The 14292-nt window shown below is 38.2% G+C and overlaps 1 protein-coding gene across 3 annotated transcripts in view; it reads left to right on the top strand.

Moving 5' to 3' along the window:
• Positions 1–14292, top strand: part of LOC127429231 (WD repeat-containing protein 7-like) — a 157041-nt gene that overhangs the window by 74750 nt on the left and 67999 nt on the right. For all 3 annotated transcript variants that reach the window (XM_051678125.1, XM_051678124.1, XM_051678123.1), the window contains one exon: positions 5075–5188. In XM_051678125.1, the coding sequence (XP_051534085.1) occupies positions 5075–5188 (114 nt within the window). The remainder of the gene's footprint in view (positions 1–5074; positions 5189–14292) is intronic.

The raw sequence follows: 14292 nt of genomic DNA, 5'->3' as shown, positions 1-14292 counted from the left end.
CTCATTAAACATTCACTGTGCTGTGGAAAAAGTAAGTGAACCCCTAGATTAATGATGCCAACAAAAGCTAATTACAGTCAGGAGTTGGCAAACCTGGCATCCAATTAATGAAATGAGACTGTAGGTGTGGGTTAGAGCTACTTTGACTTGTAAAAAGCACTCAGAACATTTTGAGTTTGCTATTCACAAGAAGCATCTGCTGACGTGGAACATGCCTCACAAAAAAGAGATCTGCGATCAAGAATTGTTGCTTTGCATAAAGCTGGAAAGGGTAACAAAGTTATCTCGAAGAGTTTGTATATTCATCTGTCCACAGTTAGACACATTTTCTATAAATGGAGACGATATAGTACTGTGGGTACTCTCACTAGAAGTTTCAGCCAAGATGAATCAAAGGGCACACTGAGTGACAGCTAAAGACTTGAAAGAATCACTGGAACTGGTTAACATCTCTGTTCATGAGTCTACTACATGGAAAACATTAAACATGTATGGTGTCCATGGCAGGACATCACGAAGGAAGCCGCTGCTTTCCAACAGAAACATTGCTGCATGCCTGAATTTTGCCAAAGACCAACTTGACACTCCACAATGCTACTTTGAAAATGTTTTGTGGACTGATGAAACAAAGGTTGAATTGTTTGGGAAGAACACGCAGCACTACTTATGGCGTAAAAAGGGCACCGTATACCAACATGAAAACATCATCCCAACAGTGAAGTACGGTGGATCATGATTTGGGGCTGCTTCAGGGCCTGAACCGCTTGCCATCATCAAGAGGAAAATGAATTCCCAAGTTTAATAAGATATCCTACAGGATAATGTCAAGGTGGCTGTGCACCAGCTGAAGATCAGTAGAAGTAGAGTGATGCAGCAGGAAAATGACCCTAAACATCGATGTAAACCCACTACAGAATGGCTTCAAAAAAAGAAAATTCACCTTTTGGAGTGTCCCAGTCAGAGCCCAGACCTTAACCCAATAGAGATGCTGTGGAATGACCTCAAGAGAGACACCAGACATCCTAAGAATATGTCTGAGCTGAAGCAGTTCTGTAAGGAAGAATGATCCACAATTTCTTCTGAAAGTTGTGCAGGTGTAATCCGCAGATACCGGAAACACTTGTTTGAGGTTATTGCTGCCAAATGAGGATCAACCAGTTATTAAATCCAAGGGTTCACATACTTTTTCCACAGCACTGTGAATGTTTAATGTGATGTGTTCAATGAAGACATGAAAGATAATAATTGTTTGTGTGTTGTTAGCTTAAGCACATTGTGTTTGTCTGTACTTGTGAATTAATGTAGAAAACCAGCTAATTCCAAAGGGTTCACATACTTTTTCTTTCCACTGTATAACCATTACACTTAGACATGACAAGTGTTGAGCCCTGTTCACACTACTAGCAACACAATCTCATTTTCAGTGAGAGCTGGTGATTTCTGGCGACACGAGCAACAGTGACTGTTGGCGACTAGATGTGGGCGTGGTGAGCGATGCAACAAATTTGAGAAAAGTTTAACTTTATGCAAATGACAAGCGACTACCAGTGAAAGTGAAGGCAGTGCAGCTCATGTCATCCGATTCGTGTTAGATACTCGAGTCAAGTACAGGCAAGACAGAGGAGAAGTTAAAGTTTCTGTGAGCGATTTCACTGTTCTTTATCATTTGTCTGTAACCGCATGCATGCGTGGGAAACCGTGTCAGAATTTGTCGGCATTCTACACGAGTTGGATTCATACACTGATGGACCATTCGTCTTGTTTTTTGTATCATTGTATTCTTTTCATCTTCATTAAATATTTACTTGATTGTCAGCTTAATGATTTTTGGTTTGTGGCGTATGTTATTGTGGTATAAAATCACAATCAGATGTGATCGGAGCAGCCATGCTGAGAAACTGTCTTGCGAGCAGTCTGACTGCAGCTGGTCAGAATTTTAAAATGTTCCCCTGTGAACAGAGAGAGAGAGAAACAAAGGATGTAAGGGAGAGGGGGCGGGGTTAACTAGGCTGGGTGTATGCAGTTTGTCATGATTGACACGGGTGTTTGACCTTGCTGGAGGCCGATTTTGACCAACCGACACCAACAGCACTGAATTATGAGTCTGTGTGTGTGTGTGTGTGTGTGTGTGTGTGTGTGTGACATGTTCATATCATGCTAAGAAGCCCTCTTGTGTTTATATGCCTCACAGAAGACACACAAAACTCAACACAATCACAGTTCAAGCATCAAAGCAGAACTGAAAACACACACACAAACACACACTTACCCGACACTCATCGGGTCACCGAGTTGGTATCACACTTAGCCAAATTAGCACAAAGGTAAACAAAAAAATCAAGTTCTTAAAATCAAACATTGAAATGTATTAAAGGAATATTCTGGGTTGAATACAAGTTAAGCTCAATCGACAGCATTTTTGGCATAATGTTGATTGGATTGAACTGGATTTAACTTTATACAGAAAAGGTTAGTAAGCAAACACTAGGGCTGTCAAGCTATTAAAAATGTTAATTGAATTAATTCATGACATGCCGATTAATTAATCGAATTTATCCCAACTAATCGCATACATCATTATTTGCTGAGAAAGGCCCCCAAATAAAGATAATTCATTTAAATAATGCATAATAATTCAAATATTTATAAATATAATATGTAGGGCCTATAATAAATATATAATACGGATTGAAATTCAGTTTAAAATAAATTGCATTATTGTGGCAGATGAATAAAGCATTGATTAGACAATACAAAAAATGGATCAAGAACTCAGTATATTGTTTGTTTTATTCTCATATCATTGAACATTGAACAAATTACTGAAAAATTTTTCAGTAATTTAATTACAGTTACTTCTGATGTAATTGCATTAAATACCGTATAGACTATAGAACAATAGTGAATTTAAAATCATCTAATGTGTTTTCTAATTTAACGCTGCCCCTTTAAATTCTTTGGCCAGTTCATGAATAATTTATTTGATTTTATATGATTTATTTGAAAGAATTAAAAGAACAGTTTCATGTCTATCCTTGTACATTTCATCTGGTCGAGGTTGATCAGGGTTTTAGAAAGTAATTATGCAATTACTTTTCAGACAGAGTAATTAGTACAGTAATCTAATTACACTGTGGAAGATGTCATTAGTAGTTAGTAATTAATTACTTAGTAATTAAATACAAATGCTGTCTATTGAGATTAACTTGTATTGAACCCGGAACATTCTTTTAATATTGCCAAAAACTAGGGCTGCAAGAGTGACCGTTACAACCACTGGACTAACCATGTTTTTTTGGCAGAATGATTGTTTTTTTTAATCATAGTTTTGGTTTTCATGTGTAATTACTATGGTGTTACAAATAATTGTTCCCTTGCAAAATTATTGCGAGGGAATGTAAAGTTCTTCTGGGGATGAACACAAACTCTTTCATAAATAAATTTCCTCCATGTCCTCTTTTTATATTTAATTCTATTTTTATAGTATTTACTTTTAGTACCACTGATTTAAAGGGATAGTTTGCCCAAAAATAAAGATTCTGTCATCATTTACTCACCCTCATGTTGTTCCAAAGCCCTATGACTTTCTTCTATGAAACACAAAAGGTGATGTATCTAAAAAATGATGCAATGAAAGTAAATGGTGACTGAGACTAAAATACTGACTAACATCACCGTTTGTGTTTCATAGAAGAAAGAAAGTATTTTTATAACGTGACATTCTCATAGTTTAATATTGAAAGTCTGGTTTTGGACAAGGCTAAAACAGTCAAATCTATACATTCAAGGCATTTGAAAAGTACCAAAAATAAATGCCTGGTAAAAAAGTTCTCAATTCAGTTTTGATGTAACCTTCATATAACAAAAAGCAAAAAGTTGAAATCTGTTTTTTTTTTCTCCCCTTTTTCTCCCCAATTTGGAATGCCCAATTCCCAAAATGCTCTAAGTCCTCGTGGTGGCGTAGTGACTCGCCTCAATCCGGGTGGCGGAGGACGAATCTTAGTTGCCTCCGCGTCTGACACCGTCAATCCGCGCATCTTATCACGTGACTTGTTGAGTGCGTTGCCACAGAGACATAGCGCGTGTGGAGGCTTCACGCTATTCTCTGCGGCATCCACGCACAACTCACCACGCGCCCCACTGAGAGCGAGAACCACATTATAGCGACCACGAGGAGGTTACCCCATGTGACTCTACCCTCCCTAGCAACCCGGCCAATTTGGTTGCTTAAGAGACCTGGCTGGAGTCACTCAGCACACCCTGGATTTGAACTCGCGACTCCAGGGGTGTTAGTCAGCGTCAGTACTCGCTGAGATACCCAGGCCCCCTGAAATCTGTTATTTTTAATACAAATTAACCCCCGGAACATTGAATTGCCCAAAGTCGAAGAAACCCCCTATTTCCATGATTTTACAAAATAGAAGAAAAGAGAGAGAGAGCGCTGGATTACGACATTCGGACGAGAGAAAGACACCGAATTTACCGTTACTCCTTCAGCAGCTGTATTTAAAACGTTCTCACAGCAGTGCTCACTATTTTTTATATTAATACCAGGGTAAAATATCACAAAATATAGTCATATATGTAAATGTACTCAAGTTTGCTAGATTTACCCTTATAAATATAGGCAGAACTGTGTCTGTTTTCTCGTATTCTGCTGCTGTTTGAGTCTGTTCTGCCAATCAGGGCTTGATCTGTCTGACAGAGCTTATAGAGCTCTCTCTCTGAGGGTACACCCGGGGTCTGGTGCTCATTAATTAGCTCAGTGTCTAGATTCTCACCTTTAAGCAGCATTGATTCATTTGCAGGCCCTTTAATGAAAGCTTATTTTAATTGGTAATTCCAGGATAAGTGGTGAATGAAGGCGGCGAATAAAAATGGTCATGATCAGCCGCTAAAGCTTAATAAAGCCTCGATAATGCAAAGCATCAATAAACCCTGATGAGCTTTTTAAGACGGCTGTCAGAAAACGAGAACGAATCAGTGACATTTTTACGTGGAAAAATGTAGTTTTTTTGTAAATTGTAAAATGCAATACCGTTTTTAACATGTAAAATGTGATTTGTGTGTACAGCGGGAGCCGCCCCAGAAACCACCCAACTTGCCCCGCCCCCTCATGAAGCCCCGCCCACGGAGCCCAAAGCTCCAGAGGAAGAAATGGACGTGGCGGATGATGACATCACAGCAGGTAAGGGTGCACCATATGTCTTGAAACCCTAATAACCCATCAGCCTGTTAGTCTGAAATTGAAAGTTCATCCAAAAAATTTTAGATTCTGGCGTTATTTACTCGACAGTATGTTGTTCCAAATTACTTTTTCTTTTGAGGAACACAAACTAGTCCACAGGACTCGTGCTTTATATTTCAAGTCTTCTGAAGCCATACGATCGCATTGTGTAAGAAACAAACCCAAATTTGATTGTTTAAGCTTGACATCTCCAGTCACCATTCATTGCACAGTTCTTTGCAACTGGCTTATATGTTTCTCTGTTGTGATAAAGAAAAGTGTGTGCGTGCATGCGAGAGTGCGTGCGAGAGTGTGTGTGCGCGTGCGTGCGTGCGAGAGTGCGTGCGAGAGTGTGTGTGTGTGCATGTGCGTGCGTGCGTGCGAGAGTGTGTGTGTGCGTGTGTGTATGCATGCGTGTGTGCGCACGCGTGCATGTGTGTGTGTGCGCAAGCTAAAGAACTATTCCATGACACTGGCAGCACTCGTCTGGACTTACTGATTTAATTATGTGGAATAAATGGGAAAACAATGTCAATAAGTGAAAAATGACAGTAGAAAATGATAAATCATAGAGCTTGTCTGTGATATTGACTGGATGCAGAGAGCCGAGTGGACTTCACTACAGAGAGACAGAGAGAGAATATTCTGTTTTTCAGTAACGATAGACCAAATGATTTGCTTTTCAGTCTGTGAGCTGCTGTGTACAACCGTGTGTGTGTGTGTGTGTGTTTATGCATGATTTGTCAGTTCATGTTATTCTATATAGAAAAAAAATATATAATAATTTATAAACTTTCATTAAAGTGAAATGACTTTCCTTTATGATGATGTCACCAAGACCGAGCAAGCATATAGTCAATGTTAACAAATAGTAAAATAGCTATTCAGGGCCCGCCTATTTAGGCTGCTGTTGTTTTGCCAGTAGTTAAAGGGATAGTTTACCCAAAAATGAAAATTCTCTCATCATTTACTCACCCTCATGTCATCTTAGAAGTGCATGACTTTCTTTCTTCAGCTGAACACAAATGAAGATTTTTAGAAGAATATCTCAACTCTGAAAGTCCATACAATACGTTACACCCAGTCTGTGATCAGTTAGGCTTAATCCAGGGGTGTCCAGACCTTTTCTACTGGGGGCCAGATGCAAAAAGAAATAGGGTGTTGCGAGCCACATCATTGTAATAGTAATAAAAATGCTAGATGCATCTAGATTTCCACTATTTCATCATAATTATATTTTGTGCTTAATTTTATGCAAGTTTTAATCACATTTTGTGTTAATAAAGGATATTTCTCTCAACAAGAGCACTTGCAATTGAACAGTGATGTGGGGTCAGAAATTAAGGGGGGCTTGGGGCAAAAATACCCCCAAAGCTGACTGATTTCAACTTGATCAAAATGATTGCGCTCCCTTTAACTTGTTTGACGTGCAAGTGCAAGTTGGGCGCGTGCAGTGTCCTAACTCTCAAATGCCGCTGGGAAGTCCGTGAATCATTTTTCATGTTTCATTGAAACACGAGAACGAACCAAATCACTACGATTAATTAAACTTCCCAGTGCTACAGTGGACATTGTAAGAAAGTGTGCTCGGCTTGCGCATCTCTGTGCACGCTCTTAACTTTGTGCGGCCGCTCGCACTGCACAGCAACAGCTCTACACAGTTGTATGATGCGTGGTGGTATCGGGACATTTTATCGAGAACAAGTACATGAGCAAAGTATCTAACCTGATAGCAATCCTTTCACAAATGCATCATTTTTTTTGCATGTCGCTTCATCCGTTTACTCCAAACTCCTCAACTATTCCAACAGATGAAGCTGGTGGAAACTAGAACAGGTGGCCTGCAATTCTCTGATTGGTAGATCTTTCTATGCAGGGTTATGGGTAGTGTAGTTCTTCACCTGAGTTCCACTATTAAACACGTTAAAATAAAGTGGACTGATGTCTTCAACAGAAGCATACATACCATCGATTAACAGCCTCGGAGCTCACGGTAGGTCTGTCTTTACATTCATAAGTTATCGTTAATAATCAATTCCCATATGGAGAATGGGATTTTTACTTCCTTAACCAGACTGTTGCGCTCTGTTGTTGTGTCAGGCTGGTCAGTATGAAATAATTTGCAGGATAAAATCAAGTCCCACACTTTACATGGAAATATGTCACATTACAGAAGTAAAATGGGAACCTGGGTCTGTGGATGGAGAGATGTTGATTATAATTGCTCTTTACGAAGGGTTATAAAGGTCACGGTGGAGATAGGGATGTTTAGATAGAGGGATGATCACGGATCGATGGAGAGATAATCAGTGTTTCATATTAATGTGCTGAAAGTGTGTTCTGATAATCCTCCTTAAACAGTCAGAAAACAGAAGCTCAACGTGACAGACAGACAGGTGAAAAAGATCCTTCTGTCGGTTCTGTTTAATGAATCAATCAATCACGAATTCACGAATCAGTCTTAAATTCATGATTTATCAGTTCAGTCGGTCTTGTGTTGGTTCTGCTATACATGAGGCACTTGTGTGAGATGTGTTATATCTGACAGACTGATTCGGGCTGTGTTGTGTGTTATGACACTTCTTTGATGCCCATGGATTCTCCTCAGGCTGATATTCCAGCTCTAGTTTCTCACATTGATCAGCATATGATGTACATCAGAAAGATATTCCGAGTTTTGACTGAGACTCTTACAGCAAGTAAAACATGTATCCACAAGCAATCTGTCTCTAATCTGTGAAGGATACATGTGTTGCTGCCTAAGTAGGTATCTTAGAAGGCAGCATAGGCAGAAAATTGCGTAGGGATCGTGCCTATGCTGCCTTAAAATGCTGTTCATCTATGCAGTTTGTTAGGTTTTGGAACAGGTCTGGATGTACAGGAGAAAGAATGACTGAACAGAGAGTCAGTGTGTCTCTCTGTGGACGGATGGACCTCACAAACATGCACCCTCTGTTTCTCTCTCTCTCTCTGTCCTCTCCTTTCATCCTTTAATCCACTAAGCGCCTCCTTTTCTCATTAACTGCTCATTCCCACAGTCCTGCTGACAACTTTTCCTGTCTCTCTCTCTCTCTCTCTCTCTCTCAATTATATTCAGTTCAATTCAAAATGGCTTTATTGGCATGACTGTAAATTATACAATATTACCAAAGCAGAGGTTGTATGTAAATAAAAACAAAATAGAACAACATATGAATCTATAGTTTAACGAAAGTTAAACAACATAGCATATCATAATATTCCTGAATGGCAGAAGACAACAGTGTTGACATAAAACTGGAGATCACTAATGTCTGCATATACAGTTGAAGTCAGAAGTTTACCTACTCTTTAGCCAAATACATTTAAACTCAGTTTTTCATAATTCCTGACATTTAATCGTAGAAAACATTCCCTGTCTTAGGTCAGTTAGGATCACTACTTTATTTTAAGAATGTGAAATGTCAGAATAATAGTAGAGAGAATGATTTATTTCAGCTTTTATTTCTTTCATCACATTCCCAGTGGGTCAGAGGTTTACATACACTTTGTTAGTATTTGGTAGCATTGCCTTTAAATTGTTTAACTTGGGTCAAATGTTTTGGGTGCCTTCCACAAGCTTCTCACAATAAGTTGCTGGAATTTTGTCCCATTCCTCCAGACAGAACTGGTGTAACTGAGTCAGGTTTGTAGGCCTCCTTGCTCACACACACTTTTTCAGTTCTGCCCTAAAATTTTCAGATTGAGGTCAGGACTTTGTGATGGCCACTCCAATACCTTGACTTTGTTGTCCTTAAGCCATTTTGCCACATCTTTGGAGGTATGCTTGGGGTCATTGTCCATTTGGAAGACCCATTTGCGACCGAGCTTTAACTTCCTGGCTGATGTCTTGAGATGTTGCTTCAATATATCCACATAATTTTCCTTCCTCATGATGCCATCTATTTTGTGAAGTGCACCAGTCCCTCCTGCAGCAAAGCACCCCCACAACATGATGCTGCCACCCCCATGCTTCACGGTTGGGATGGTGTTCTTCAGCTTGCAAGCCTCACCCTTTTTCCTCCAAACATAACGATGGTCATTATGGCCAAACAGTTCAATTTTTGTTTCATCACACCAGAGGACATTTCTCCAAAAAGTAGATCTTTGTCCCCTTGTGCACTTACAAACTGTAGTCTGGCTTTTTTATGGCGGTTTTGGAGCAGTGGCTTCTTCCTTGCTGAGCAGCCTTTCAGGTTATGTCGATATAGGACTCGTTTTACTGTGGATATAGATACTTGTCTACCTGTTTCCTCCAGCATCTTCACAAGGTCCTTTGCTGTTGTTCTGGGATTGATTTGCACTTTTTGCACCAAACTACGTTCATCTCTAGGAGACAGAATGCATCTCTTTCCTGAGCGGTATGATGGCTGCGTGGTCCCATGGTGTTTATACTTGCGTACTATTGTTTGTACAGATGAACGTGGTACCTTCAGGCGTTTGGAAATTGCTCCCAAGGATGAACCAGACTTGTGGAGGTCCACAATTTTTTTTTTATGAAGTCTTGGCTGATTTCATTTGATTTTCCCATGATGCCAAGCAAAGAGGCACTGAGTTTGAAGGTAGGCCTTAAAATACATCCACAGGTACACCTCCAATTCAGTACACCTCCTGTCTAAAGGCTTGACATCATTTTCTGGAATTTTTCAAGCTGCTTAAAGGCACAGTTAACTTAGTTTATGTAAACTTCTGGCCCACTGGAATTGAGATATAGTCAATTAAATGTGAAACAGTCTGTCTGTAAACAGTTGGAAAAATCACTTGTGTCATGCACAAAGTAGATTTAGACTATAGTTTGCTAATATTAAATCTGTGGCATGGTTAAAAATTTTTTTTTTTTTATGACTTCAACCTAAGTGTATGTAAACTTCTGACGTCAACTGTACACATACATTCACTAACATACAGTCAAAGTACTGAGGATCATTGTGGCGAACAATAGGGTAACACACTGGGGTAAGACACATAAAACATATTCACCCGCTATCTCTCAGGCCAGTGCTGCTGTGTGTCCCTCTCCAAGTATTATTTTCATTTTTTCTTGTTCTGTCATGGTTGTGAAATTGTTTATGTTGTTTGCAGATTTATTCGTATAAATGTCCCTTGTTTCTTTAAATTTTTGTCAGTGAAAGAGAAACTGCACCTCTGTCTCGACCTCAGTGTAGCTCTGATCACTGACCCCATACCTCACTGCCATACAGCGCTATGGACTGGATAATGCTATCAAAGATTTTACACCAGATTGGAATTGGTCATTCGACATTATTGAAACTTTTCTTAATAGCGTATAGATCTCTTTAAGCTTTTTCTTTAAGTGCATTCACTGCCTTACTGAAACTCCCTGATGCAGTGATAATCAGGCCAAAGTAAGTACACTGCACCGTGTGCTCTAGAGAGAACTGGTATCTATGTTCTTGACATCTGGGCTTTTTCTGAAAGACCATAATGTTCGACTTGTTCCGGTTTACTGCCAGGGCCCAGTTCTGGCAGTAGTCCTCCAGCAGGTCCAGATGTTTCTGTAGTCCCTGTGGAGTGGGTGACAGCAGCACCAGGTCATTTGCATAAAGCAAAAACTCTTGTTCTCTTTCATTCGTTTGTTATTTCATTCTTTCTTTTGTTTTAGCTTTGGTAATTTTTTTCGTCTTTTCGCTCGTCTTTTGTTTGTTTGTTCTTTTTTCTTATGTTCTTTTGTTTCTTGTATTTCTTGTTTCCTTTCATTCCTTTGTTCTTTCATTCTTTTGTTATTTTTTCTGTCTTTCTTTGGTTCGTTTGTTCTTTTGTTTGCTCTCTTATTTTCTTTCTATATTTCTTTTTTTGTTCTTTCTGTTTGTTCATTCTTTCTTGTTTTCTTTGTTTTCTTTGTTCTTTTGTTTTTTCTTTTGTTTGATCTTCCTTGATTTTTTTGTATGCTCATCTTTCGTTCGTTTGTTCTTTTTTATTTCTTGTTTTCATTCATTCGTTTGTTCTTTCGTTCTTGTTTCTTGTTTTTAATTTCTTATTTTTTGTTTGTTCTTTCTTTTCTTTCTTTTTTCTTTTGTTTTTTGTTCTTTCTTTTTTTGTTCTTTCTTTTTTCCTTTGTTTTTTCTTTCTGTTCTTTCTTTCTGTTTGTTTGTTTGTTCATTCATTATTTTTTGTTCTTAATTTTTTTGATCGATTTGTCATTTTTTGTTCATTCTCTCTTTTTTGTTTTATTTCATTTGTTTGTTCTTTCATGGTTTCGTTCTTTTTTCTTTCTTTTGTTTTAATTTAATTTTTTTAATGCTCATCTTTCGTTCGTTTGTTCTTTTTTCTTTTCTTTATTTTTTCTTACGTTCTTTTTATTTCTTGTTTTCTTTCATTCATTCCTTTGTTCTTTCATTTGTTCTTTTTTCTGTCTTTCTTTCTTTGGTTCGTTTGTTCTTTTGTTTGCTCTCTTATTTTCTTTCTATATTTCTTTTTTTGTTCTTTCTGTTTGTTCATTCTTTCTTGTTTTCTTCGTTTTCTTTGTTCTTTCGTTTTTTTCTTTTGTTTGATCTTAATTTTTTGTATGCTCATCTTTCGTTCGTTTGTTCTTTTTTATTTCTTGTTTTCATTCATTCGTTTGTTCTTTAGTTCTTGTTTCTTGTTTTTAATTTCCTATTTTTTTGTGTTCTTTTCTTTCTTTTTTCTTTAGTTTTTTCTTTCTTTCTTTTTCTGTTCTTTCTGTTTGTTTGTTCATTATTTTTTGTTCTTAATTTTTTTGTCTTTTTTTGTTCATTCTCTCTTTTTTGTTTTATTTCATTTGTTTGTTCTTTCATGGTTTCATTCTTTTTTCTTTCTTTTGTTTTAACGTAATTTTTTGAATGCTCGTCTTACGTTCGTTTGTTCTTTTTTCTTTCTTTTTCTTATGTTCTTTTTATTTCTTGTTTTCTTTCATTCATTCGTTTGTTCTTTCATTCTTTCATTCTTGTTTCTACTTTTTCTTAATTTTTTGTTTGTTCTTTTTTCTTTTGTTCTTTTGTTCCTTTGTTCCTTTTGTTCTTTTTTCGTTCCATCGCCATTCTTTCGTTCCTTCGTTCTCTCCTTTTTTATTTATTTGTTATTTTGTTCTTTTTTATTTCTTTCTTATTTTCGTTCTATCACTCTATCTTTCTTGTTTGTTTATTTTTTCTTCCAGTAAAGTTCCATTTTTAACAAATTCCATCTGGACTCTTTTAGCAAATAAGTGCCATTCTGTATTCAAGTTTTGTTAGTAAAACCAAAGGGACAAAAACATGAGTTGAAAGTGTCATCATTTCCTCCCGAGTTGTAATTTAGTTTCATTGGTAAACAGCTGCTACTAATACTTGGTGGTACTCACGTTGTTGACGCACCTGCTGCAGTAGGATGAGGGGAATCGAACTTTGGATTGGACCAAGCAGTCGAATGAACGTATTGCTACAGCCATACTTTGTCTGTTAGGTGATGTGTGAGATGTGGTCAGTTTCAAGAGCAGGTCAATGTCATATTAGGAGCTGAAGAGGTCAGAGTTCAGAGCAAATCCGCCCCTACCTCTGATATCATGATGTTTGCTCCCACTTACAGGAAATGGGTGGAGCTTCAGCAGAGCAAGCATGTTTTGTAAGGTTATTTTTTCTCAGAATTTATGCAGCTGTGTGTGTGTGTGTGTGTGTGTGTGTGTCTAATATTCCCCAGGACGGATGAGTCATCTGCCTGATCATGACAGAGACAGAGAACTCCTCCGATCGGAGCCACGACAACATGGAATTCAGCTCGCAAATGCATCATCAGTCTGCAAACACAAAATCACTTTAGCCATGTGTAACCATTTTACAAATACATAATCATTTTACAAACGTGACAGCGCACATGGATAGCAGTTAGTCTTTGTCTGAAAATTGTCCGGTACACTTCAGGAATGTTTGTAATCAAGAGAGAGAGAATGAAATGAAGGATCAGTAGAGATGAGCAGAGGAGAGATGGATGCAGGAACCACTTTGTGTCTTTGTGCTGCGGAGGTCAGAGGTCAAATGTTATGACATCTGTCTAGCTTTGTGTCTCTTCTCTTCTCCTCGTCTCTTCTCATCTCTTTTCTTCTCCATTCGTCTCTTCTCATCTCATTTAAAGTTGACTCGTCTAGTCTCTTCTCATGTCATTTTGTCTCGTCTCTTCTCGTTTTGCTTCTTCTGATCTCATCTCGTGTCTTCTCTTCTCATCTCGTTTGTTCTTATCTCGTTTCAACTCTACTCATCTAGTCACTTCTTGTCTCATTTTTGTCTTATCTCTTCTAGTTTTTCCACTCTTTTCCTTCTCCCTTTTCTTGTTTCATTTCAACTCTACCTGTCTAGTCACTTGTTGTCGCATTTTGTCTCATCTCGCTTCTCTTCTTTTCTCACCTTGTGTTGTAGTGTTATCTCTTCTTGTCTCATCTCTTGTCTCGTCTCTTCTCATCTCATGTAAACCCTACTCGTCTTGTCTCTGTGTCATTTTGTCTCATCTCTCTTCTTTTCTTTTCTCACCTTGTGTTGTAGTGTTATCTCTTCTTGTCTCATCTCTTGTCTCGTCTCATCTCATCTCATGTAAACTCTACTCGTCTTGTCTCTTCATGTGTCATTTTGTCTCATCTCTCTTCTCTTCTTTTCTCACCTTGTGTTGTAGTGTTATCTCTTCTTGTCTCATCTCTTGTCTCGTCTCATCTCATCTCATGTAAACTCTACTCGTCTTGTCTCTTCATGTGTCATTTTGTCTCATCTCTCTTTTCTTTTCTCGCCTTGTGTTGTAGTGTTATCTCTTCTTGTCTCATCTTGTTTCTCATCTCATCTGATCTCATGTAAACTCTACTCGTCTTGTCTCTTCGTGTGTCATTTTGTCTCATCTCTCTTCTTATCTTTTCTCGCCTTGTGTTGTAGTGTTATCTCTTCTTGTCTCATCTCTTGTCTCATCTCATCTCATGTAAACTCTACTCGTCTTGTCTCTTCGTGTGTCATTTTGTCTCATCTCTCTTCTTTTCTTTTCTCACCTTGTGTTGTAGTGTTATCTCTTGTCTCATCTCTTGTCTCGTCTCTTCTCATCTCATGTAAACTCAACTC

This window comes from Myxocyprinus asiaticus, chromosome 38 (assembly GCF_019703515.2).
Source record: "Myxocyprinus asiaticus isolate MX2 ecotype Aquarium Trade chromosome 38, UBuf_Myxa_2, whole genome shotgun sequence".
Taxonomy (NCBI): Eukaryota; Metazoa; Chordata; class Actinopteri; order Cypriniformes; family Catostomidae; genus Myxocyprinus; species Myxocyprinus asiaticus.
Note: the sequence above shows the minus strand (reverse complement) of the source record. Positions and strands in the feature narration are given on the sequence as shown.